A 24462-nucleotide genomic window follows, 5' to 3' on the forward strand; every position below is an offset into this window, starting at 1 on the left:
CTGCTTCACGCCACGCTAAGTCGGGGTCTCTCAAACCTAAGCATCGCTGGTATTTTGGGTCAGACGGTTCTCTGTGGTGGCTGTCTTCTCCACTGTAGGATGGTTAGCAGTATCCATCCACTGGATGCCGGTGGCATGACCCCAGCTGTGACAACCACAGATGTCTCTGGACATTGCCACATGTTCCCCGGGGGGCAAATCGTCCCCAGTTGAGAACCCCTGCTCTAAATCATATTCTGCTTCTGCTGGAACTGTGTATGTAAATATAGGAATCAAGAATCTGAGTAAACTAAAATATAATAATGAATGAGAAAAAAGCTTCCAAAATGAAATTACTAACAGGAAAAGATTTCTTGTGAGAACACATTCTGGACAAACTAGTTAAAAAAACTTAAACGAAATGGGAAAAAGTGGGTTGTGAAAAAAGAAAACTTTTCACCATGCAAAAAGTTCCTTATGGATGTATATCAGCCAAATAGAAAGCCAAAGTATTTTAAATACTTTATTAATCATCTCCAGGCAGGAGTATTTTTTGGAAAACCAAATTATGAAGCAGTTAATGCTCATCGGTAATTTAACTGACTGGTGACCATCTTCTCCTGTACCGTTCTTACTATTTTCCAACTTCAGTATTTACTAGGGAAAAAAAGCTTTCTGAGAAACACAGTTCTTAGTCTTCCCTCATATTCTAGAAATTAAATAATATGATATTTTAGATTCTCATCAGGGGAATGAAGCTAATTTTGCTTTGCTAAACCACAATATGACATGATTTAGTGCCATTCAAAGCCACAAGTAAGCTATCTCCAGTATTAAATAAGTACTAGTCTATAATACCATCTTTTGGAAAATAAAAAGAACATGGAAATATTTTCCGCTTTCGCAAGAAGATTCAGTTCATTTTAGGATCATTGAAAAATAAGTACACATAGACCTAGTTATTCACTGTAGAGCAAAGTAAATCCTTTTGTTGAGGTGTCCATGCCAAAAATTTCTTCTGGTGCTGTAACATCTTAATAAACCAGAAAGTGCTCTGTATATAAACAACAGGTAGCTAAACTCAATTTTAATTGGCTGAAGGCCAGGAATAACATTTCTTTGTTTTGGAAATTAGCCATTTTTTTCATTTTTTTTTGACTCTAAGCTCAATAATCAGTATGAATCTGTATAAACTGATCATTACTTTAAACATGAATTATTACATGATTTACTAACTCCAAGGAAGTCTAGCCTGCAGAATTTTTCCAGTTTATTCATTTTGCGGGGGAGGCCCAGCAAACATGCTAACATCGGCACACTCGTAAGTGTTGCAGAATGTTATGAAGACTTCCTTCCTCTCTGTAGGCTCCCTGTTGAAGGCACAGGAGGCAGGCATCACTGTTTTCCCCTCGTAAAAACTATCGTGCTCAGCTGGGAATGCAAAGACCAGTGGTGTTACAGAAATTCTGCCTGACTATCCAATTGCTACTAAGCATCTTAACTGCATAGAAACAATTGATATTCGTTGAAAATAAAGGCAAAGTGCAATGGCCAGGTAGGCATGCGTGACGTGGGGAAATTAACAAAGGAAGCCAGGCGCAGAGGCAAGCGGGAGCAGCCCAGGGACGTGGGGGTGCCACATGAGACAGCATTACAGTACCTGACAGCCTGTGAGAGCAAGAGGTGTAAGATAGACCAGGGAAGAGAGCGCTCACGGTGTGGAGGAGAAGCGGGACGCTTTTAGTGGCGGGCAAAGCCTCAGAGAGGTGGGCACAGCTGCTGACAGACTGGCTTCGCTTAGCTTCCAGGAGAGATAAAGCAACAATCATGTCAGAAGAACCGCAGGATCTTTCACTTCCTTTTCATTATTATTATTTTTCTGGTCTCTCTTTAAATATTCAAAGGAGGTCATTTCAAACTTTGAAGGAAGTTAGCACAAAGCACAGTATTTAATGATAGTCTCTAAATACAGCCAACTTTCAGTCATTCTGATGGCATGGGAGCACAGGACTTTCACAAATAATCAATCTCATTTTATAATGCTTTGTATGTTGAGCCTTTCCTTTTTTTCTGCTGTGTATCAGATTCACATTTAGCTTGTTTGTTTACTTGGGCAGACATTACAACCAGTTTTCTCTTCCTAATGGGTCCAAACAAAAAGGCCATGGTGAGGGGCTTCCCTGGTGGCACAGTGGTTGAGAGTGCGCCTGCCGATGCAGGGGACGCGGGTTCGTGCCCCAGTCCGGTAGGATCCCACATGCCGGGGAGCGGCTGGGCCCGTGAGCCATGGCCGCTGAGCCTGCACGTCTGGAGCCTGTGCTCCGCAACGGGAGAGGCCACAGCAGTGAGAGGCCCACGTACCGAAAAAAAAAAGAGTAAAAAAAAAAAAGGCCACAGTGAGGGACGGAAAATCTAACCTAAGATTAAAATGGTTTCATAAATAATCAATAATTCAAAAATTGGTTTACTGAGAGATGACTGTATTCAGAAGCAAATCGTTTAGTAAACTGAAGAGCCTAAAAGCTTCAGAACACATAAAAGTCAAGTTGAACATTCAAGGGTCTGATATTTGGGAAAAAGGTAAAAAAATCTCCATGAAACCCATCCTTTTAAATCACATTTCGTGCTTATTAAATCCACAATTTCTTAGTACAAAATTTATGGTGTTCTTAAGTTTCTATGTACTGCTAGTCAAAACCATTTGAGAAAATGCATAGACACAGGAAGAGAATAGGCCTCATACATATGAAACCACCATTAGTAAAACCAGTTTTATCCTTAAAACAAAAATATGGAGGTTTACTTGCTGTACTATTTTCACATGATTTTATTTAACATTAACGGAATACAACTACAAACGGTAGTGACACATTTGCAAAAAGCAAAACAAACTTTTTACTTTCCTGTCTTCCCCCACTCTCTATCAGAATTCCCAGCTCTACAGAACTGTCTGCAGAACTGACTACAGCATAATCACAAACGTATAAGATACTATTTAGGTGAAAACGACTTCTGTGTAAACATCAAACTGACTGACTTCAAATTTCCTAAAAGATTTGTCTAATGCTCAATGTCAGGGACATTTCATTTGAGTGTTGCTTTTAAAACGTTTTCCTCTTGGGCTTTCCTGGTGGCGCAGTGGTTGGGAGTCCGCCTGCCGATGCAGGGGACACGGGTTCGTGCCCCGGTCCGGGAGGATCCCACATGCCACGGAGCGGCTGGGCCTGTGGGTCATGGCCACTGGGCCTGCGCATCCGGAGCCTGTGCTCCACAGCGGGAGTGAGAGGCCCGTGTCCCGCAAAAAAAAAAAGAAAAAAAAAAGAAAAAAGGTTTTCCTCTTATAATTCAAATAATTGTGCATTTTTCTAAAATTGATCACTAGATATTTTAGAGATAATAAAATATAGATTATTTTGTGTGAAAATTAATTGACTTGCTTTAACCATTCACTTTAGACATGTAAAGTTTTAGCATCATTCATACTCAGGAATGGAGGCTGACTCTGTCATTCTTAAGACTCCCCCTGCCAGTCCTTTTAAGGTGCAAACGAGTACATTCTCTGTTAAATTAATTGTCACTCCCCTACTCCACACCTGCTGATTTTATATTTCCCTCTTGCCACCATCACTGACAGTTTCTCAGTCTAAGTGTAGTCTGTGGGGCAAATTATAATAGAATAATCTTAAAATATTCTCTTACTGGGATTAGAAAAAAAAGTCACTTTCAAATGGGTCTTCCATAATAAAAACTCTTCATGATAACAGTGCACAAACTAATGTCATGAGCTGCTTCCTGTTCTCTCATTAAAAGGTGGCCTCTGCACAACCAAAAAGACTAAAAGACTTCTTAAAAGACTAAAAATACGTAAAAATAATAGAAGTGGGCCTTCTTAAAAGACTAAAAATACGTAAAAATAATAGAAGTGAGTAAAAGCTCGTGTAGCCTATGCAGATTACATTTATAAAACAGCAGGACGTAACAAAATATTCAAAAACCATTGTTTTCACAGGCAACAAGAATCATAATATTTTATAATATTAAAAAGTATAAAATAGGAAATACATATATACGTATCCATACATGTATGTGTGTAGAATACATGAAGATAATAGATCCGTCCTACTCAATAGCTCTCATCTTCATTCTCTTTTAAAGGTTATGCTTCCAAGTGTTTTTAACTGAATGAATCCTACAAAGGCCAGGTTTATGGTGCTGAAGTGACATACTCTACAAGGACCTTTACATGACTTTGTATTGGGTTGGCCAGAAACTTCATTTGGGTTTTTCTGTAAGATGTTACTTTCTGGCCAACCCAATAAAAGCTCTTAGCTTTGTATGACTTTGCAGGCCCCTGAGAACACTGATAAACAGAACCGCACGGGCGTAAAGGCACAGAAGATTTTCTAAAACCTACTGGCGCCTCTACCATATTGTTGCTCTAGAATACCTCTTGAAAAAGGAAGATGCAATCTCTCCTATGGCTGTGTTTTGGCCAAGTAGTGGCATATGGAACATGCAATATACAATCATTTGCTGCTCGTTAAAATGTGAGAATAAAATTTTAAAAAGTGCTTTGAACGAACACTTTTATCACCTCTGTAATTCAGGGGTTGTGAGAGGCAGCAGGAAGTCTGGGCGGCTCAGGCATGATGCCACCTTTGTCACAAACTTCTCTTCTGATCCCTTTTAAGGATCCAGTGATGGAAGAAAGGTATTTTGGGAGCTGGGATGAGAAAGGAAATGCGTGAATAAGCCTCCCCCAGAGCTGCCTGTTACCAGAAACTAGGTCTCTCCTCAGGGAGAGGAGGAAGCAAGAAGGAGGGTATAAATAAGGTGACAATGACAAACAAATACTATGGTGAAAACAAGGAGGAGTTAGGGTTGAGGCGTAATATATTTTCATTAAAACTCCAACAGGATTCTAAGCCGTCTGTAGTAAGCCTTTACTAAGCATTGGAAAAAATGTTGAGTGTCCATGAATCCTTGATTTATGACCAGAGGAAACTGTGACCTTCTCTCTGCGGTCAACATGCTGAATATCAATGACAATTGCATGGTATTATTGATGTGAAAAACTACAGGAATCTGAGAAAAACTCATAGGAATCTGTTTTAAACTTAAGTTACAGCCTCAAAGTCACTGGGAAGGTTCGGGGCTTTATTTGTTCTTATTAAAAACTGTATACAAGCTTACTTATTAAAGAGTTCTCTCTTTTTAAGAGTAAACTGTAGCAACAGTTTGATTAACTGGAGGTTCCCGGTCAAGTTCTTGTTAATTCTAACAGCCTGTAAGGTCAACATCTACAGGCATGTAAAGCTCCATTTTCCAAAGAAGCAAAAAATGTAAATGTCTCCTTCCAGTCCTGAAAACTAAGCCCTTATTCTCCTTTTCTTTGCTGGAATAAGTTTCCACCCTCTCTTCAGATCAGCATTGTTCAACAGCAACAACAATGCAACTGGTTGTGTGATTACTAAGAATCTATTTTCTTCAAGGGTCAAACAAAACATCTATTTTCTCTCTTTTGCACAAATATCTCACTCAATATTAACATCTCAAGTTCTTTTTCACAATGAAGGATTTAGAAATAAATGTCACAAACTGATTCGGAAAGTAGTCAGACAGAAAGTTGAAAAGATACAGAGACATCTCAGTTAATAAAAGGCCTGGTGTTTTAAGTCCTGAGTGGAACTTTAAAACTTTAAAAACATTTGATTCCTATAAATCCATTCCTTTGAGAAATACTAGAACACGTGCTTACCGGTTGCTTTCTGGCGGACGATGTTTCTCGCTTTCTCGACTCCCGGCGCCCCGGATGTGGTGGCACTCCTGAATCTCATGGGCTCGGCCACATCGGGGTGGCTCCGCCAGCTCAGAGAAAAGGATCTCCCCACGGTGGTTCCTTTCTGAGAATCTGGAACACAGCCTACGAGACAAGGAAAATAATCCAGAGACTGAATTCATTATTATTTCTTTCATAGCCTGTGCTGCTCAGCAAATGTCATACATAGAATGATGTATATAAGTCAGCAGATTCTCTTGCTGCAGATTAGGTGCCACTTCCTTATATTACAATTTAGGGAGTTATTCATATATCAGGAATCTGAAAACTCCTGTTGCCAAAGTATTTTTCAAGCATCTTCAATGGTCTCATGAAAATTCACATATCTTCACGGTACTCATTCCAATATACAAAAAAAATTAATAAATCTTCCTCAACATAAGAACAATGTCAAAGGAAGTTATACCACGGCTCTCAGGATACTCCAAAAACCGCTTCTATAAACCAGTAAATTAGAGATCCTGATTTGAGAACAGTATTCCATCCTGTAGACGCCAACCTCTCCATGAATCCCTGAAAGAAATTTATGCCCATAAACTCTAATTATACTCAAATAAGCAAAGTTAATGAAATTCTACAAACAATACAAAATCCTATTTTAAGCAAAGCTCCAAATAGTAAAATACTGCAGATCTGTGAATCACCTTTTTTCTCCTCTCATACTGCTCTGGACGAGTATTTTAAGTAAGTGGTCAAGGATCAAAAGAAAGACAGAAGAAAAGAGGATCAGCCACTTAGAGGTTTCTGCACACATGCGATGTGGCTGGCGGCTGCCACCTGTGGCTCGCTGTCACACCCAGATTCTTCTGAGAGTGTACTTTGTTTCCACAAATCTAGTGCTTGTACAGCAAGTATTTCCATAATGGATATTTAAATGTGTTTTAAGAATAAGGCAATATAATAAATAAATCAGAAATATTTGCCATGGTCATTAATTAAATAGTAAAATTTGTTCTGTATCTTTCCTGAAAATAGCATTTTTTGAAGTTGTTTACCTTCCTAAGACAAGCCTATCTCTCCCTATGAATCTGTGTTCACATAGTGGGAGGGAAGAGAATATTTTGGGGGCTGAAGGGGAGGGTGGATTATAAGAATTCCAGGAGGCAGGGAACATGGTTAGTTTGAGAAAGTCCTTACTTTCTGTCTCAGCCACTCCCCTCCATCCTGAAAGGTGCCCCAGTCAGGTAGACTCTTCGGGACTGAGAGCCACAGTCCAGGGAGCCAAGTTCCTGGCTGGAAGCACCTAGACCCTCCCAGACTCTGGGTTTACAGAGAGGCCCCCAGAGCTGCTATGGAGGACACTACAGAGGCCCAGGGCTCAGGCTCTGGGCTCCCTGCCCTGACTTCAATCCCAAATCTCCAACTAATATATTTTTTTTAGGAAGGGGCTCCTTACAACTTCAACTAGGGAGAAAAAAGGATCTTCTGCTAAAGTATGTGAGAACATTGCATTAGGCGGTCTAAATCCAAACTGGGATTAGACAATTCCACTGGAATGCCCCATACTTCAACTAGTTAGTTTTGGTTTCTCACTGACTTGCTCTTACTAATTGGTGCCTTGGCAAGCCACTCACAGACTGCAATGAAGACATTCTAGGAATCAGTCACATTAACTACATGGCTCTGCAGTTAACTAATCATAATTGGTTCACACTTCCCCGTATCCACATCCTCTGTCATCCTCTCCCACATCAACTCTGGGCTTCAGCACATGACTTTTGGTTGCAAAACTGAGCAAGCAGAGATTTGAAATGTACCTGAAAATCTGAGTGTGTCCTCCCCTGCTCCTGGAACCCTAAGCCATTAGGTGAACAGCCTGAGCTAGCCTGCTGGGTGATGAAAGATGTACGGCCTCGTCACCTCTACTGCACAGCTGACAGCCGGCTAACCCCTGGCAGTGGAACTGCCGCTCGCTGAGCATGTCACAGCCCGGCTGACTGCGAACGCAGCTGTGAGGCCAACACAACTGCCAACCCATAAAATCATGATCTGAATAAATGGTGTTATTTGAAGTCGCTATATTTTGGGGTGCTTTGTCACACAGCAAAGCTAACTGACACCATCTACACTAAGACCACTGTCGAGGCTGTAGTTGACCACAGCAAGTAACATGCTTTTTGTAAGTCTCTGGAGGAAAAATTCCTCACAGGCCCCAGGACCAGGACAAGCCAAGCAACCAGCTTGTTTCCACCTTTTGCACTCTGTGATTCTCCCGTGTTACTCTGTGATGATCGGAGTTGAATCTGCGGTGGCCCCCTTCCCGCCTCCCCAGCAGCACCGAGGCTGTTCACTGTGCATCCTGGCATTTTATCCATGCCTGGAGCTCCACCCCTGTTCATTCCGCCCCAGTGTCCTTATGTATTTTATCCATTGTATTATGTGTATTTCTATGAGCGGCCTCAAAATCTTTACACAATAAGCTGGAGTACAGGGAACTAATCCAAGGACTGCGTCACAGCCTTAAAAACAGTAATGAAGACGGGCTGCAGAGTGTCATCCCCAACAGAGATCAGTACTGAGGTTTCCCGCCTTGATCTGACTCCAGGTCTCAAAACAATTTTCACCCAGAAACACAAAAAAGCCAGAATGACTCCATGTGAAGCATTCAGAACTTCTCCACCTTCCCGGGGGTGGGGCGCAGCAGAATAGATGATAAATAGTGGGGCGCCTTGTGTGGGACTTGCCTGGCTTTGATTTCCGGCTTTACCGCTTCTTAGCTGTGTGACCCCGAGTGAGCCAATCCCTGTGGACTCTGTCCTTGAGTTTCTTGGTCTGTGATGTGGGGAGAGTGGCACGGACATCACAGGCTCCCCTGAGGGTGAAGGCAGAGAAGGTGCACCCGGCCCCCACCGCTATCACTACTGTTCCCAATCCTCCTTCTTCCTTCTTCCCAGCCTGTCCGTCATCCTCACTAAGGGGACACAGTGCTAGGAGACGCGATTGAACACCACCGTTAAAAGATACTGTCCGGGGCTTCTCTGGTGGCGCAGTGGTTGAGAGTCCGCCTGCCGATGCAGGTGACATGGGTTCGTGCCCTGGTCCGGGAAGATCCCACATGCTGCGGAGCAGCTGGGCCCGTGAGCCATGGCTGCTGAGCCTGCACGTCTGGAGCCTGTGCTCCGCAACGGAAGAGGCCACAGCAGTGAGAGGCCCGCGTACCACAAAAAAAAAAAAAGATACTGTCCGTACAGCTGGTTCAGCTGACTATGAAATTCCATGCGTCGACTGCCTGCTGTTTAATACACACTCCTCCCCAGACTCAGACGCCCGGTGCCACCCAGCCAGGCAGGAAATACCTTTGCCTCGCTGCTTCTTCTCCTTCTGTTCACTTAATTTGTCCAGAGGTAGGTTTGTCATCTCAACTCCGTACACGGTCCTGGCAAGCACCACTGTCAAGGAGTCCATGATGCTGGCCCACTCGTAGATGAGTTCTTCCCAGTCTGTGAGGGAGGACAGCACCCCGAGGAAGTCGTCCCAGAGCTCCCGAGAGATGTACACGCAGAGGTTTGCGCGGATCCAGGCCACCATGAGCGTCTGAAAACGACCAATCAACAGGAGAATTCAATCATCTCCATTTGGAAGAAGTGTACTTTCGACAAAACATTGAAAATCACTATTAATAAAATGAATTTTAACATAAAAAGTGCTTGGGGATACTGTGTTTAATTTCTCAAAATGCATCTGATCCACTGTAATCAAGATTTGAGCTACTGTGAAATTAGTTATCATTCTGAACAGACACTGATCAAAATGATCCTAGTGTCTGTGGTTGGTCCTGGCGGGACCTGGGGAGCCTATTCGCCCCCTCACTCCCTGCAGGGGCCACTCTGAGCCTTGTATTCTGCAGGTAAACCTCCACCTCCACCAGCTCCTGCCTGACTGGCAGCAGATGAGCTCAAAGCAGACTTCAGAGCACAGACCCCAGGAAACAATGCCCTGGACCTCTGCCCACTAGGCCTGCATCTGCCCAGCTCCTCCCCCACTGCAGGCCGTGCAGGGAGGGGGCCCTGCTCTCCTGCGTGCCCCCCGACCCTGACCCCTGCTCCCAGCCTCCTCCTCAGACTCTGCATTTCTGTTAACCCCACCTCACCTTGACCCCCTGCCCATCCTACTTCCCCAGCTCCTACCCATCAGCATGTAAACATGATCCAATTCTTCCTTATCTCAAAAAAAACCCCACAGAAGTTCCCTTGAGCCCTGATGTCCCTTTCGAGCTACAGCCCCTTCTTCCCCTTTCAAAGCCAAATTTCTTGAAAGAATGGCCCACACTCACTCCATCTTCCACACTCACTCCATCCTCTGCCACCCCACCTTCTGCCTAGGTTTTGGTCCCCGTTCTCATGGCTCCAATGACCATCTGCTCGCTGCCCACATTCAACCCAGACCTCTCGAGATGCTGGTTTCCTGACCCTTCTCTCTGCTCACTCGTAGCCCACATGCCACGTCCTGCAGGCACCTGCCATGCAGCGTAGTTGTGAAAAGAACTCAGTTTCCTCCACTGAGAGCCCTCCAGGCCCTCCACCTGGCCTCTCCTCTCCCGGCCTCTGCACATACCCTTCCCTCCCTCTCTTTCCTCATTTTGCTTCTTTAACTTCCGCCCACTCTTCAGGTCACAACTTGGACGTCACTTCCTCCTGGGTGTCCCTGATGTCACCCACCCCCAGCCTCCAGGAAGCAGCCTGCATTTCCCCCATCGGAGTTCGTTTCCCTAAGAGTCCCTCAGTCCCCCTGGTCTCACGGTCCACAGTACTACAGCTGCTCGCAGGGGCAACCCTACAACAAGACAATTATGCATGTATTCTGGGTATTTCCTTACCTCCAAGGTGCCCAGCTCCTTACCTCTGCCAAAATATTCCGCATCCTTTAAAATTCAACTCAAAATGTATCTCCCGGGACTTCCCTGGTGGTCCAGTGGTAAAGAATCCGCCTTCCAACGCAGGGGACGAGGGTTCAATCCGTGGTTGGGGAACTAAGCCCGCGTGCCACAACTACTGAGCTCGTGCGCCTCAACTAGAGAGCCCGCGTGCCGCAAACTACAGAGCCCACGCACCCTGGAGCCTGCACGCCACAACTAGAGAAGAGAAAACCCGCACACCACAACCAGAAAGAAGACCTCACACCACAACGAAAGATCCCGCATGCCTCAACGAAGATCCCGCGTGCCTCAACTAAGACCCGACACAGCCTAAAACTAAAATAAATAAAAAACAAACAACAACAAAAAACCAAAATGTATCTCCCTTGAAAGAAGTGCCAAGTCCATCTCAGATGAGCCCCAGATGCTTTCCTAATCTTAGTAGAGGGAATCTTTATAGCCGAAGTCTGGGTAACTTCCCTGATCTATTGTCAGAGCTAAAATGTACCAGGTAAGGTGCCAACTTGCCAATATCTCTGCCCAACCCAGATGCAAATAGGCTCCCACTGCTGTCAGGAGTTGTACTGTGCATGGGATGGGGGTGAATTTGCTTTTTAATTTAGATTAGATTAGACGGGTTCAGGGTCGTATGGCCGTAGACGCTTTTTAATTAAAAGAAATTTTTCTAATATAGACCTAGGAAAACTTTGAGAAAAAGAAAGGAGTCTGTACCTAGACAAGCCTGCTCTGACCACCTGAAAAATCATATATAAAGTGACCCTCATGACAATGTACCTGTTCTCTGTTTTAATTCATGTTAACTACACTTTTTAAAGCGGTAAAAATGTTAAAGTTGAGCTAAAATAGTTGAGTATATTGAAAACAAGGTTCTAAACACTCATATTTAAAATCTGGTTCTAAGATGAATGAATTTTTTAAAAATTAAGGACAATGCAAAAGGAAAAAGTAAAATAATGTTACCATTTATTGTTATTAGTACTTTATTATACATTTTTATTCTGACTAAAATGCCAGCTTCTGTTTATTCATTTTTTACACTCCTGTTTTCAAAATGAGTTTGAGGTCATTACCATAAAGTGCATATACACAATAAAATTAATAAATGGTAGATCAAAAATATAATCTTCCAGGGGTTTCCCTAGTGGTGCACTGGTTAAGAATCTGCCTGCCAATGCAGGGGACACGGGTTCAAGCCCTGATCCGGGAAGATCCCATGTACCGCGGAGCAATTAAGCCTGTGCGCCACAACTACTGAGCCTGCGCTCTAGAGTCCGTGAGCCACAACTACTGAAGCCCGCGCACCTAGAGCCCATGCTCCGTGACAAGAGAAGCCACCGCAATGAGAAGCCCGCACACGGCAACAAAGAGTAGCCCCCGCTCGACGCAGTTAGAGAAAGCCCGCACACAGCAATGAAGACCCAACACAGCCAGAAATAAAATAAAATAAATTTTAAAATATACATATAATCTTCCAGAGTAGGAGAATGCAGAGACTGGCCAAGTTGCCAGGACTCAGCCTCACATGTCGTCATGGCGCTGGCTTCAGGTTTAAAAGCAGAGGAGTGTGTATAAGATGCCCCCTGGGTCCTGCACCGGCCTCGCTTTATTGACTAATTATTAGACAAGGACAGAACCATGACTTCCTGCAGCTTATAGGCTTCACCTCCGCAAATCTCACAAACATGTGCATCATCACACATCACACCTCATTCTCATTCACAGCTAAGGACAGTCAGCAGACGTAAGCCCAGGGCCCCCTTTTCTAACAGGAAGAGGGGAAGAGAGGGCCTCAGACTCGGTTGTCACTAACCTGGTTTGTGACCTGGACAATTTACGTGGCTTTTCTGGAGTCCTATTTCTCTCTAAAGATAAAAAGCTGAATAAGGGCATCCCTAATTTCATCCTTCGGCACTGAAAGTCATGTTTTATCAAGTATGTCTTGGCACACAAGACGTATAAAAGACACCTTCACTGGTAAATCACTCCTTTTCTTACAAAGTTTCCTAACCAACCACTTTCTATGTCTCTCTACCCACCTCACTTAGGGGATGACATAATTTTAAGGTATTGGCTCAGGCTATAAACAGAAGGACCGAAGTCCAAGTTTCCTGATATACTTCTGAGCTTCAAGCAGGAGGCACAGTTAGCACTGATGGAAGTATGTAAAGCATCATTTATGGCAATCAGCATGACTTGGTAAGTATTTAAAACTAAGTAAAACTCAACTATCCTTTCAAGAAAATTTGTCAACCCAACTTATTTACTGACAGAGAAAAAACTAAACGCTAAAGGAAAAATTAGAAAAAGATAAAAGGATAATGGCAACTTAAAATTCCCCGTCCCCTTTAATAGTCTCTTTATTCAAAATTTTAAAAATCAAGTATCTGGCAATTGTAGACAGGCTGCATGACCACACAAATAATGATCAGACAGCACTTTTTTTTTTTTTTTTTTTTTTTTGCGGTACGTGGGCCTCTCACTGTCGTGGCCTCTCCCGTTGCGGAGCACAGGCTCCGGACGCGCAGGCTCAGCGGCCATGGCCCACGGGCCCAGCCGCTCCGCGGCATGTGGGATCCTCCCGGACCGGGGCACGAACCCGTGTCCCCTGCATCGGCAGGCGGACTCTCAACCACTGCGCCACCAGGGAATCCAGAGAGCACATTTTAATTGTAGGATGGGACTAAGATGGAGCCGCCTGACTGCCTGGCAGATCTGCCCTGACCTTTCACATTTCCCTCCTCCTGGGGTCTCACAAAAGGACTTGGGAGGCCAACAGATGATCATAAATCCAGGTGCATCCTCTCTGATTCTTCCAACAACCCTGGAAGGTAGGAAGGAGCCCTTTCCTGACTGTGGCAGATGAGGGACAAGACTCAGAAAGATGAAGTGATTTGCTCAAGGCCACACAAGCCAGGAAGTACCAGAGCTGGGGTCAGAACCCAGAATCTGTCTAAGTCTAAAAAGCACATCTTCTCTCTGCTACTTTATGGTTAGCTCTTAATTAATGTAAGCATTCCTCTGGATGCGCTGAACCACTGCCAAAATAATAACAACAACGACATCAAAATCATTAATAATCATGGACTCCAAACTCATCTTCGAGTAAGATCTGACAAGACTTCTCCATTAATGAGGAGGATTCTGCCCCCCTCCCCAAACCCAAACCAAACAAACAGAAACCACACTCTACAATACACTCTTGCTTAGTTTAGTGACAAGTTCTCACTCTAATTCCAAGACCCACAATAGATATGGGACTAGACAACTGGTGAGGAGTGGGGCCCAGGCACCCGCCGCCTAAGCCCGGCCCCCATCCATGTCACATGGCAGCTCCAGTCCCATCAAGAAGGGGAGGTCAGGATATGGGAACATATGTATATGTATAACTGATTCACTTTGTTATAAAGCAGAAACTAACACACCATTGTAAAGCAATTATACCCCAATAAAGATGTTAAAAAAAAAAAAAGAAGGGGAGGTCAGGAAGGTCGAACAGTGAGATGCCCCAGAGTCAGAGCAAGGTGAGCAGAGGGTCTGTCTGTCCAGGCAGACCGCAGGGCAGGTGGTCAGTGCCACCTTACAGGCGAGAGCACAGCAAAGTGGGACACACAGAAGGGTGTGCAGAGCACTTCACCCATCCAGTGAAGGCAAGGTTATCAGACTAAAGGTGATTATACCATGAGGGGTTAACTGAGTTCATGCCAATTACTCCTGCAGCCTTTCCTACGTTTCTCGTCAGGTCAGGATCATTCAGTCATAGTAAACTATTCAAAATTAATATGAACAGCTGGCTTCTCTTGCGTTACAAAGGGAATATTTGGCTTTATTTAGAGTACTAACTTCTCTTTTTTGTCACTTTCACCCACAGAACCTACCTGTATTCTGGATATGCTCTTAACACATAACCTCCAAAACCACCTTCCAGTCCCCGAGGAGGGCAGCCACCTCTGTCCCTGCAGTGTCACCCCAGCTGATGGTCCACCCTCGTTCTCCTGTTGGATTACTCAAAGTCAGGCCCATCCACTGGACCACAGCCTTTATTGGATAGAACGTCACATTCTTTCACACTGCTCTCTGTCAGAAATATTTCATAACAACCATGCATTCCATAAATACTAGTGATTCTAGAAAAGAGAAATGCTGCAACAGGCTGCCGCCCTCAGGACCCTTTCAACTTCTTTCCAGGCCGTCAGTTCCTCACCTGCCTTCTCCTCTCTGCCCCTTAGGGTGACGTCAGAGACTCCTGCGCTAGACCCTTCTTGCCATGAGATGCAGGAACCGCAGCCATCTCCTTGGCTCTCCGCTCCCATTGGAGGCCAACCCGGCTCCTCACCTGGTCCAGAACTTCACCTCTGAGGTTCTCCCTGCCCCAGACGATGCTGCTCTCCCTCCCTGGATCATCCCCACTGGTGACCGAGCATACTTTACCGCCACCTTCCTGAAACCCTGCTCCCCACATCCCCGCTGGCTCCAGCTCACCCCCTCCTCCCCGCTCCCTTCCACACCATTCCCTCTGCAAAGCTGTGACTCTAGCTGGGAACTCCACTGCCCAGCTCTCACTTTCTCCTCCATCCACTCCAGGTGGGCCTCATTCCCCTAGAACATTCTCAGCCACCAACATCTTGGCAAAGCCAACAGTCGACTGGCTGTCTCCTCTTACTCAACACTGCTCTCAGGGCATCCAGGACACATGCGCCCCCAGTGACCCTCCCAGGTCACTGGCCACCATTCCTCAGCATCTCTGGCTGGCCCTCTCCATCTGACCATCGGCAGATGGCCCTCTTCTCTCTGACACACTCTCCCTCCCCAGGTGATCCCACCCAGCCCTGTGGCTTTAAACACAATCGCTCAGCACATCAATGGCCCTCACACGTTTATCTCTAGACTGAACCTCTCCCATCCTATTCCTATTCCCATGCTCTGTCCATCCTTCATCTCTTCAAATCTACCTGGCCCGACACCAAGGGCATCAGCTCTTGTCATCTTCCTAATTTCTAGCAACCTTCAGCAAATCAAAAGACGAAGTAGATGGCAGAAAGGTGGGAAGGCCTAAGAGAAGAGCAGCACTAATTGTAAAGACAAGATTACAACCTTCAAGACAAAGCTAAGAAGGAAATTTTCTAATTAAATTTTTAGAAATTTAAAGTTAGTTTAATTTCACTCTTGAAATTCTGTGATTAAAACTAATTTGCTGTAAAATCTAATTCATTTCTTGCATTTGCAGTGTTTTAATTAAAAAAACTTACCCTAAACAGTAACCCTGCCAAGCTCTGGGCAAACAAGTCCTTTATTTGTTTATCCTTTGGCTTCTGCATGACAGCTTCTGTTATCCTGAGTAGTATTTGCAACATCTGTTCCCTGGGCCACACAAAATAAAAGCTCATATTATTCATCACATCTCCAAAGCACTTACATTTATAGGTACATGAAATTCTCTTAAGGATTCAGCAAAATTGATAATCACATATCATTCAGAAGTATCTCAATGCCCATTACATAATGAATACCATACTTATCAAAATAAGCTAGCTTATGTTACCACAGTTCTAAAAATACGCCTCTTGTGCCCACATCAGTAGACAGGACAACCCAGGTCTCATCCCAGCTTGATCACCACCCCCCGGTTGTAAAAATGGAGGCGACGCGTTTTCTCCACCTGTGCCAGCACCTACGGCACACGGGGAGAACGTGCCTACTGAACTTACGCAGCACTCTCAAACTTTCACATCCATTATTTCACTTAAACTGAGCGGCCTCCCTATCTCTCTGTGTGACAGTAAACAACATGGACTTTCTGGTCCTCGTCCTGGGGAGGTCTTCCGTCGGCAGTGGTGGGTGGCCGCGCTCCACAGCACTCCCACAGGTAGGAGGGCTGGGAAAGGTCACCACTGGACGCTTAGGGTACAGAGCTTTGTGCCTGGAAGATCCTGACTCTGCAAACAGGGCACCCCTCGGAACCGCGGTCACAATGTCTCCATCACAGCACTCCTCGCACGGTGTTTTTTTTTTTTTTTTTGCTGTTTTGGGTCTTCGTTACTGCGTGTGGGCTTTCTCTATTTGTGGCGAGCAGGGGCTACTCTTTGTTGCGGTCCGCGGGCTTTTCATTGAGGTGGCTTCTCTTGTTGCAGAGCACGAGTCTAGGCGCACGGGCTTAGGTAGCTGTGGCACGTGGGCCCAGTAGTTGTGGCACACGGGCTTAGTTGCTCCCCAGCATATGGGATCTTCCCGAACCAGGGCTCGAACCCATGTCCCCTGCATTGGCAGGCGGATTCTTAACCACTGCGCCACCAGGGAAGTCCCGGAGATGGCATTTTATGTAAAAAGTCTTTGAAGAGTATAAAACACTAGAGACACAAAATAGCACCGCTAATTGTGATGATGATGGTAAGTTCTCTAGCACAGCCAAAGGGCATTCTTCTCTCTCACAGCTGAGTTACATTCTTCACATCTTCCCCCAGATGCCATGGAAACGGAGAACACATTATTTTCTGTTAATGGAGGGAAATCACCCCGGTCCCTTTAACTACTTCGAGGTCTTGAGCATGAACCGTTCGTTCATCTCTGTAACTTCCTCCTTGGCCTGGCTCTTCAGTGATAAAACCAAGTGGACAAAGTAATCTGGTCCAGGTTGGATAATAAGATCTCAAATCATGGTTCCTTTATAGTTTTCTCACATTTCTGAGAACAATGTTTTCTCTTAACACGATGCTGGATCTCATTAAACTTCTCCAGGGTCTCCTGCCCTCCTCGTGGCTGACCCTGTCCGACTTCCGTCCTGGTTTCTGCAGGTGCCCGTTCCCACTGTGCTCTGCTCTGCCTGCCCGCCCGGCCCCCTACCCACGGACCCTTGCAGGCTCAGGACTAGAGGATCGGGGCACGCATGCCTGGAGCAGCTGGCGACTTTGAGGAGGATGAGGGGAGAAATGGCCCAGGGCTGGGACAGCCTGCGCTCGCCCCGGCCAGCGTCCCCCGGGCCCTGTCACAGGGGGAAGGGAGGGCTGCACCCAGGGTCGCCTCTGCTGCGCACCTTGTGTGATGCTCAAGACAAGGAAAAACAGCCCCTTCCACACCCATCGTGCGAACGTGAGAACAAGAAACGTAGTAACTTTCAGCCAAAACCTCAGTCATGGGAACTGTTACCAAAGATGCAGACCTGATGGAGGCAAAGACCGACACAGACACAAGGCAGGTTTAACTTCTGAACCTAAGAAAGCTTGGGAACCACAACATTCCCACACGGAGTCTTCTGGAAGAGAATGGGGGTGGAAAACTACCTCCAGTTTGGAAAAATCTTTGCTAACGGTTCTGATCTCTGCTTGTTCCTTTGTGTTTTGAGAAACATTAACTCTGGTCGCTCCTCTCAAAGGGGACCTGCCTGAAGAGCGAGACCAGGACGGCCCATGTGTGCTGCCCAAGTGGCGGAGGAGCGGCTCTTGCTGCCTCTTTGTTCTCTACTTTGCCCCCATCTCCTTGCACACCTACTCACTAACACCGGCTATCCCCTCTTTGGGGGCCGCTACTCGGCACCTGCCGGGCTACAGCCTGCTCTCAGCCACCGTCATCCACCACCACAGAGTCTGCACTCCAGGCACTGTCTCTCTCCACGCAGCAGCCGGAGATCTTTTGGAAACATAAATCGGGTCGTGTCACACTCTCGCGCTCAAGCAGAGGTAGCGGGGACCTTCCTGCAGCCCGCGGGGCCCTGTGCCCCCTGGCCTGGGGTGCCCCCCACTGCACTGGCCACCATCTCATCCTGCCCGGAACCCTGCAGCTGTGACCTGCAGTTCCTCCTCGTGGGGATGCTCTTCCCTCTGGGCTCTGCTCAGAGAGGCCTTCCCACCCTCCACACTGCCCCCCACAACCAGCTCCACGGTTCTTAGCGCTGAACCCCACCTGACCCCACTTTTGTGTTCATCGCGTCTCTCAGGCCTATGAGGACGGATGCCTCGGGAGGGCAGGGACCCTGTCTGTCTAGTTTACCCTCTGTCCTCACAGTAGAAGCTCCCTAGTTATTTACCAGATGAAAGAAGGGAGGGAGGGAATTCACTGATCGTCCGGTACTTCAATACACAGGAAAATCTGCTAGGCAAATAGATCACATCCCTGGTCTATGCTCTACTGACTTTAGTTTTTTTTTTTCGGTGAGTATTTTCATCTATTCCTATATTTTGATTTTTTTATAGTTTTACCTGGAAATCTCTGAATTATTAAAGAAACAGAGAAGCATTGTTTAATTTTATTTCCTAGAATTTTCACCCCAAAAAAGATTATCAAAAATATCAAAATATTACTGATACACTGGTATACAGAATTCATAGAGTTTTCAAAGGAAAAAAAAAGCATCAAAAACACTTGATACAACTGGTATGTGGAGCAGATATTTCAGTTGAAAGCTTCCAGCATTTCTCATTGCTTTCAGCATCACTGACACAGCTTTTAACTTTGTTTAAATTGCCTTGTTCATCCCTGTGACGCTTTAGCAACAGCTTCTCGGCAAACAGTGCTAAGTGTAAAAGTCTGGGAAAGATGACACCGGAAGGTACAGCTTCAAGTGACCATTTTGGCATCTGTGGTTCCTGTATTTGTGCACCTTCGGCCCGCCGGCTTCCTCTGGGCCCGCTCCCCCTCATCTGAGAAAGAAAAGGGCTGGATGCAAGGCCCTGGAGGCCCTGCGGGCTCAGTCCCATCTCACCCCCATGGCTCCCTGAGCAACGGCTCCAGCCTCCAGAGCACAGGCCTGGGAACAGGGACTCCGAGCATTTCTGGGAGGCAGGTGCCACCAGCCCGGGTCTGAAGGTGCTGACCACTGCCAGGCAGGTAGGGAGGGTGCTCCCTGGGTGGGAGGAACCTGCAAGGACCGGACTGGACAAGTAGAAGGGAGAGGCTGCCCCCCACCCCCCAAACCTTAGGAGCTGGAGGGATGTGCAGACACTCATCACGGGAAACTCTAATGCACTGCTAACCTCTGGGACATTATAGACACAAAGACACCAAACAAAAATGAACGACCAGGAGGAAAACACTTCACATACGTGTATTTTAATGACGCCACTATATTTTTCACTGCACTCTGACAATTTATCACTTAAAATAACTGTTTTTCTAAAATGAATTTAAAACTTCAAGTTTAAAACAATCAAATCAGTTAAAAGTATTCTGGAGCAATTAACCAACCCTCCTGGGATTATGAAGAATGACATTATGAAACGTCAGTTACTGCTTTTCCACAAACTGCTTGATGACAGTTTAAAATGGAAAAATCTACTATTAAGTAATATGACTGCTTTCTCTTAATTTGAGAACTTTTTTTAAAACCAATAATGAAAATAAATGAACTGTCGAAGTACTGGATACTTACCTTCATAATTCTGTTACAAAAGACTGATTATCATCTCATCGTTCACTTTGTAGAGCTATTTAATAAACGAAGCCTTTAGCATTTTAATTATTTCGTTGAAAACAGAAACATCTGTTTTACAGTGTTAATTTACTGAAAAGATACTCACCATGTCTTCTTATTCATTGTAAGCTCCATTATCATGCGCCTAAAAAACATCAGAACAGCTTTACACGCATCAACTTGCTCCTTCAAGAGCATGGGAACTTCCACACACGGTTCCAGCAAGAAGACGTTTGCAGCGTTTGTCAAAAATACCTTAGAATCAACACATTTTACATGAGAAGATATAATTAAACAGATAAACCTGAACAAATTTTGTTTAAAGGGAATGATATTTATTTCACCTTTGAGCTATTTCAATAAGACAAGTGGTACCAACACATACTCAAATTTATTCTAGTTCACCCCTTAGAATTACTTAAATACTGATCCTTGAAAGATCTTTTCTAGAAAAATAATTGCTATTACATATTAATATTGCAGATTTGGAAATTTATGAATCAGAAAGGCTTCTGCAGATTTCTTTTTGACACCCCCTCAAAAATTTTTTAAAAAGATAAGACAGGATCATTGCCTGTGGGTGAGGAACCTTGGGGGGCCGGCAGAGAGGGTATGGGCCCTGGGTCAGACAGCGGCTGGAAAGAAAGACCTGGCTCTTGTTGAGTCTCCAGCCTTGCTGACATGAAGGCCTTGCTGACAGGAGGCAGCCAGTACCACCCAAAGGGCAGCCAGCAAAGGGGCAAAGGCGTGTGGCCAACACTGCACACCTTCCAGGAGCATGGGTTTTCAATATGAGAAATACAATATGCAGCAGAACACAAAACCTAAGGAAATTCTTAGGATAAAAACTGAGATTTCCAACAAAATTTAGAAAGTACGCCAACTGCTCTACACTCTGCCTTTAGGATACAAGTCCCCTGTCCTGTACCATCCTTAGAGAGTTGTGGGGAGCACGGATCCAGGCTACCCTGTAGGGAGTTATTGCCCAGGGGCACTGCTGCGGCATAACAACGTGTCATCATTTACACAGAGTCAGGACATTCTGAGCTGTCAACCTGGTGCCAAGGGTGGAGCTTCTCCACCTTCTAGACCTACAGTCCCTCTTAGTTCTCCTCTCTATTCAACAGCACAGACACCAATGATCTGGGGACAAACAGAGCTGGCTCACTTGTGGACGAAATCCATTAACACAGCATCTCAAAACAGATGCACAAACTGACCAGAGGAACTGAAATGAGCACACTCAAAAGTCAAGTGGGCGAACTAAAATGCTGACAGCCTCTGAGATAATTTTATGCAAGATTAAAAATGTATCGTGTCCCCATTTTCTAGGAAGAATCACAAAATCAGCACTGTAATAGTTGATAACAGATGATAACAGCACTTGTGAAGATTTACTAAGCTTCGAGTAAGAAAAATGAAAATAAAGAACCTTTTGACTAGCGAACTATAGCTTTAGTGACTATGTCTTTTAAAGAAGTACGCCATAGATGATATACTACAATACAGATTCTTTTTAATTCAATGTACTTGGCTCCTTGATTTAATTTTAAACCTTTGCATACTCCAAAGTAAAAGTGAGGAGTCTTCATATATTATATTTCTTTCACTTTACTTTCAAAACAACATCAAAAATGTTGACTCCATGACTATTTATTACCATGTTAGTATCAGTTAGGATAAAAATAGATCAACAAAATGAGTATGTCCAAACTGTACCTGTCAGAAGCAACTATAAAACAGTACTATCTTATCAAACCTTCATTTGGCCACGTTTTCCTCATTAACCAAATCAAGGACCAAGGTACTCGATAAAATGAGAACAAAAACAGCTATCTAAATCCAAACAAAATATTTTTTAAAACTGTAGAGCTATAATCAAGTAGAAATTCTCTTTCTTGGCTCAGCCAAGGGGATTAAGTTCTCCTTCTAGAGAATAAATAACTCACCTGAACTCAGGGAAATAACAGGCACCCGCAACCCCAACTGGCCGACTACGGGATGCTCTGCGGGGAGGGGGCGGGGCGGGGACTCCTGCAACCACTGCTCTGGTGGGCACACAGGTGACATTTAGGAGCTGCGCCAAAATTCTCTGAAGCTATTCAAGTAAAATCATCTTGAGTTTTTTAAAGCTAATATTATTTGCTGATTTTCAAATTATTTGCTGATTTTCAATGAAAAATGAGAAAATTCATTAATTACAGTATATTAAACTGCCAATTAATTTAAAAACAAAAAGGATCCCACGATAAGGAATCCTCTCAAGAGACAGATGACAGAAACACGGTATCACTGAAAACTGGGTACCATGCCTTCCTGCCCCAGACCCTACGCCCAGCCTCTGTGTGGGAGGCCTAACTGGACACAGAGGAACGTGCATATGGATATGGGGAGGAGGGTGGGGTGCCAGGGATCAGGGGAAAGAGAGGGACCCTGTGTTTTCACTTATACTTCTAACAACCTTCACACTGGGTGCAACCCAAGAGTAATCTTTTTTTTTGAGATAAATTTCCATTTTTGAGATCAAATCCTGAGATCTGGGGAGACTGAGTGATAAGCCAAAGCTGCTTTTCCCGATGTTCCCAAATGGTATTTCATATATTCATTCAGATAAATATCTAAAAATTACTGCATTAATCATCATTCTTCATAAACACAGGCAAGTTTTAAGAGGAATATTACTTATACGATTATATAATCACCAAGTTTGTCTTACAAATTAGAATCCAGGTAACTCACTACCCATATGTGTTCAGAATGTGGCACATATATACAATGGAATATTACTCAGCCGTAAAAAGAAAAGAAATTGAGTTATTTGTAATGAGGTGCATGGACCTAGAGTCTGTTATACAGAGTGAAGTCAGTCAGAGAGAGAAAAACAAATACCGTATGCTAACACATATACATGGAATCTAAAAAAAGAAAAAAAATGGTTCTGAAGAACCTAGGGGCAGGACAGGAATAAAGACGCAGACGTAGAGAATGGACTTGAGGACACGGGGAGGGGGAAGGGTAAGCTGGGAAGAAGTGAGAGAGTAGCATTGACATATATACACTACCAAACGTAAAACAGATAGCTAGTGGGAAGCAGCCGCATAGCACAGGGAAATCAGCTCAGTGCTTTGTGACCACCTAGAGGGGTGGGATAGGGAGGGTGGGAGGGAGATGCAAGAGGGAGGGGATATGGGAACATATGTATATGTACAGCTGATTCACTTTGTTATAAAGCAGAAACTAACACACCATTGTAAAGTAATTATACTCCAATAAAGATGTTAAATAAATAAATAAAAAGAAGATACTTTTAAGGTTGAAATCTCAGTCATATATTCACTGTTTAACAATCCCTCTCAAAAAACTGCAACCAGTTCAGATGCTTCTCTGACTAAAAAAAAAAAAAAATCTTTATAAATTGAAGGTGGGAAAGCAGAAAGAAAACTTAGCATGAGAATTTAAGGGCTGTTTACTGATGGATAGCTAAAAACATCACCATACTTTATACGATGTCACCCCCAATAAACAAAATGTTCAAGCTGACTCCATCCGGGAGCCTTCCCGTCTGTGGCCAGAGCATACCTGCAGCATAGCCTGGGCCCCAGCCTTCACGTTTTTATTCTCCTCTTCGGTCACACACCCTCTGCTCACAGCACTCGTGAAGGAATAAGTTCGTCCCCAACTGGAAGATCGCTTGTGACCAGAACTTTCAGATGAGGTCTTTAGAAAATAACAATCAGTCAACAGAGTGGGGAGAAGCACATGTTGTGTATTTAGTTCCTTACGCTCACCAGAATTCATGAGATTACAGGTTCTAGAAGGCAAGTCTCTCTTCTATTGTGTTCACCATTCTACCTCCATCACCTAAAATGGTGCTTAGCACTTAGTATGTGCTGAAGAAATAGATAACGTTTGTCCAGTGACCCAGTGAACATGACTGTTGATTTGTTTTGATCTCATGACTAGTTATTAAGATGACTTCAATATTGAAAAATCAAATTAGGGAATTAATGTAGATATTTAAAAGTGATATACCTCTGGTTACAAGTATTTTTTAATGTTTGGTGTTAATTGCCATGACAAACACCCACTTTTAGAAAGAATTCTTAGACTAGATGTCAAAATAGCATGCCAGAAATATAAATACGACCTAAGTTTTTTTTGTGCGTCAAGTAGAGGCCCACTCGCACCTGTGGCTTTATCTAACATGGAATGAAAGGTCCATCCTGATAGCACCCCTCTCTGAGAACAGCACCCAGCCCTGAAGCGAGGCTCACTTCGCTTATTAATATTGTGTGTCACATTGGACTGTTGCTGGTATGGCCACTGTACAAGGAAAGTCTGCCAAAACACTCTAAATTTAGTTAAGTG

The 24462-nt window shown here is 44.5% G+C and overlaps 1 protein-coding gene across 6 annotated transcripts in view; it reads right to left on the bottom strand.

Annotated features, from left to right (window-relative positions):
- The window catches only part of RALGAPA2 (Ral GTPase activating protein catalytic subunit alpha 2), a 281557-nt gene that overhangs the window by 175556 nt on the left and 81539 nt on the right, over nt 1–24462 (bottom strand). For all 6 annotated transcript variants that reach the window (XR_012326196.1, XR_002174846.3, XR_012326195.1 and 3 more), the window contains exons 12-16: nt 23674–23811; nt 20201–20349; nt 15941–16052; nt 9115–9352; nt 5738–5902 (exon numbers count right to left, since the gene is read on the bottom strand). Coding sequence is in view for 3 of the 6 variants with exons in the window: in XM_019927549.3 (XP_019783108.1) it covers nt 5738–5902; nt 9115–9352; nt 15941–16052; nt 20201–20349; nt 23674–23811 (802 nt within the window). In the remaining 3 variants the exon portion in view is untranslated. The remainder of the gene's footprint in view (nt 1–5737; nt 5903–9114; nt 9353–15940; nt 16053–20200; nt 20350–23673; nt 23812–24462) is intronic.

Source organism: Tursiops truncatus, chromosome 15 (genome assembly GCF_011762595.2).
Source record: "Tursiops truncatus isolate mTurTru1 chromosome 15, mTurTru1.mat.Y, whole genome shotgun sequence".
Lineage (NCBI taxonomy): Eukaryota > Metazoa > Chordata > Mammalia > Artiodactyla > Delphinidae > Tursiops > Tursiops truncatus.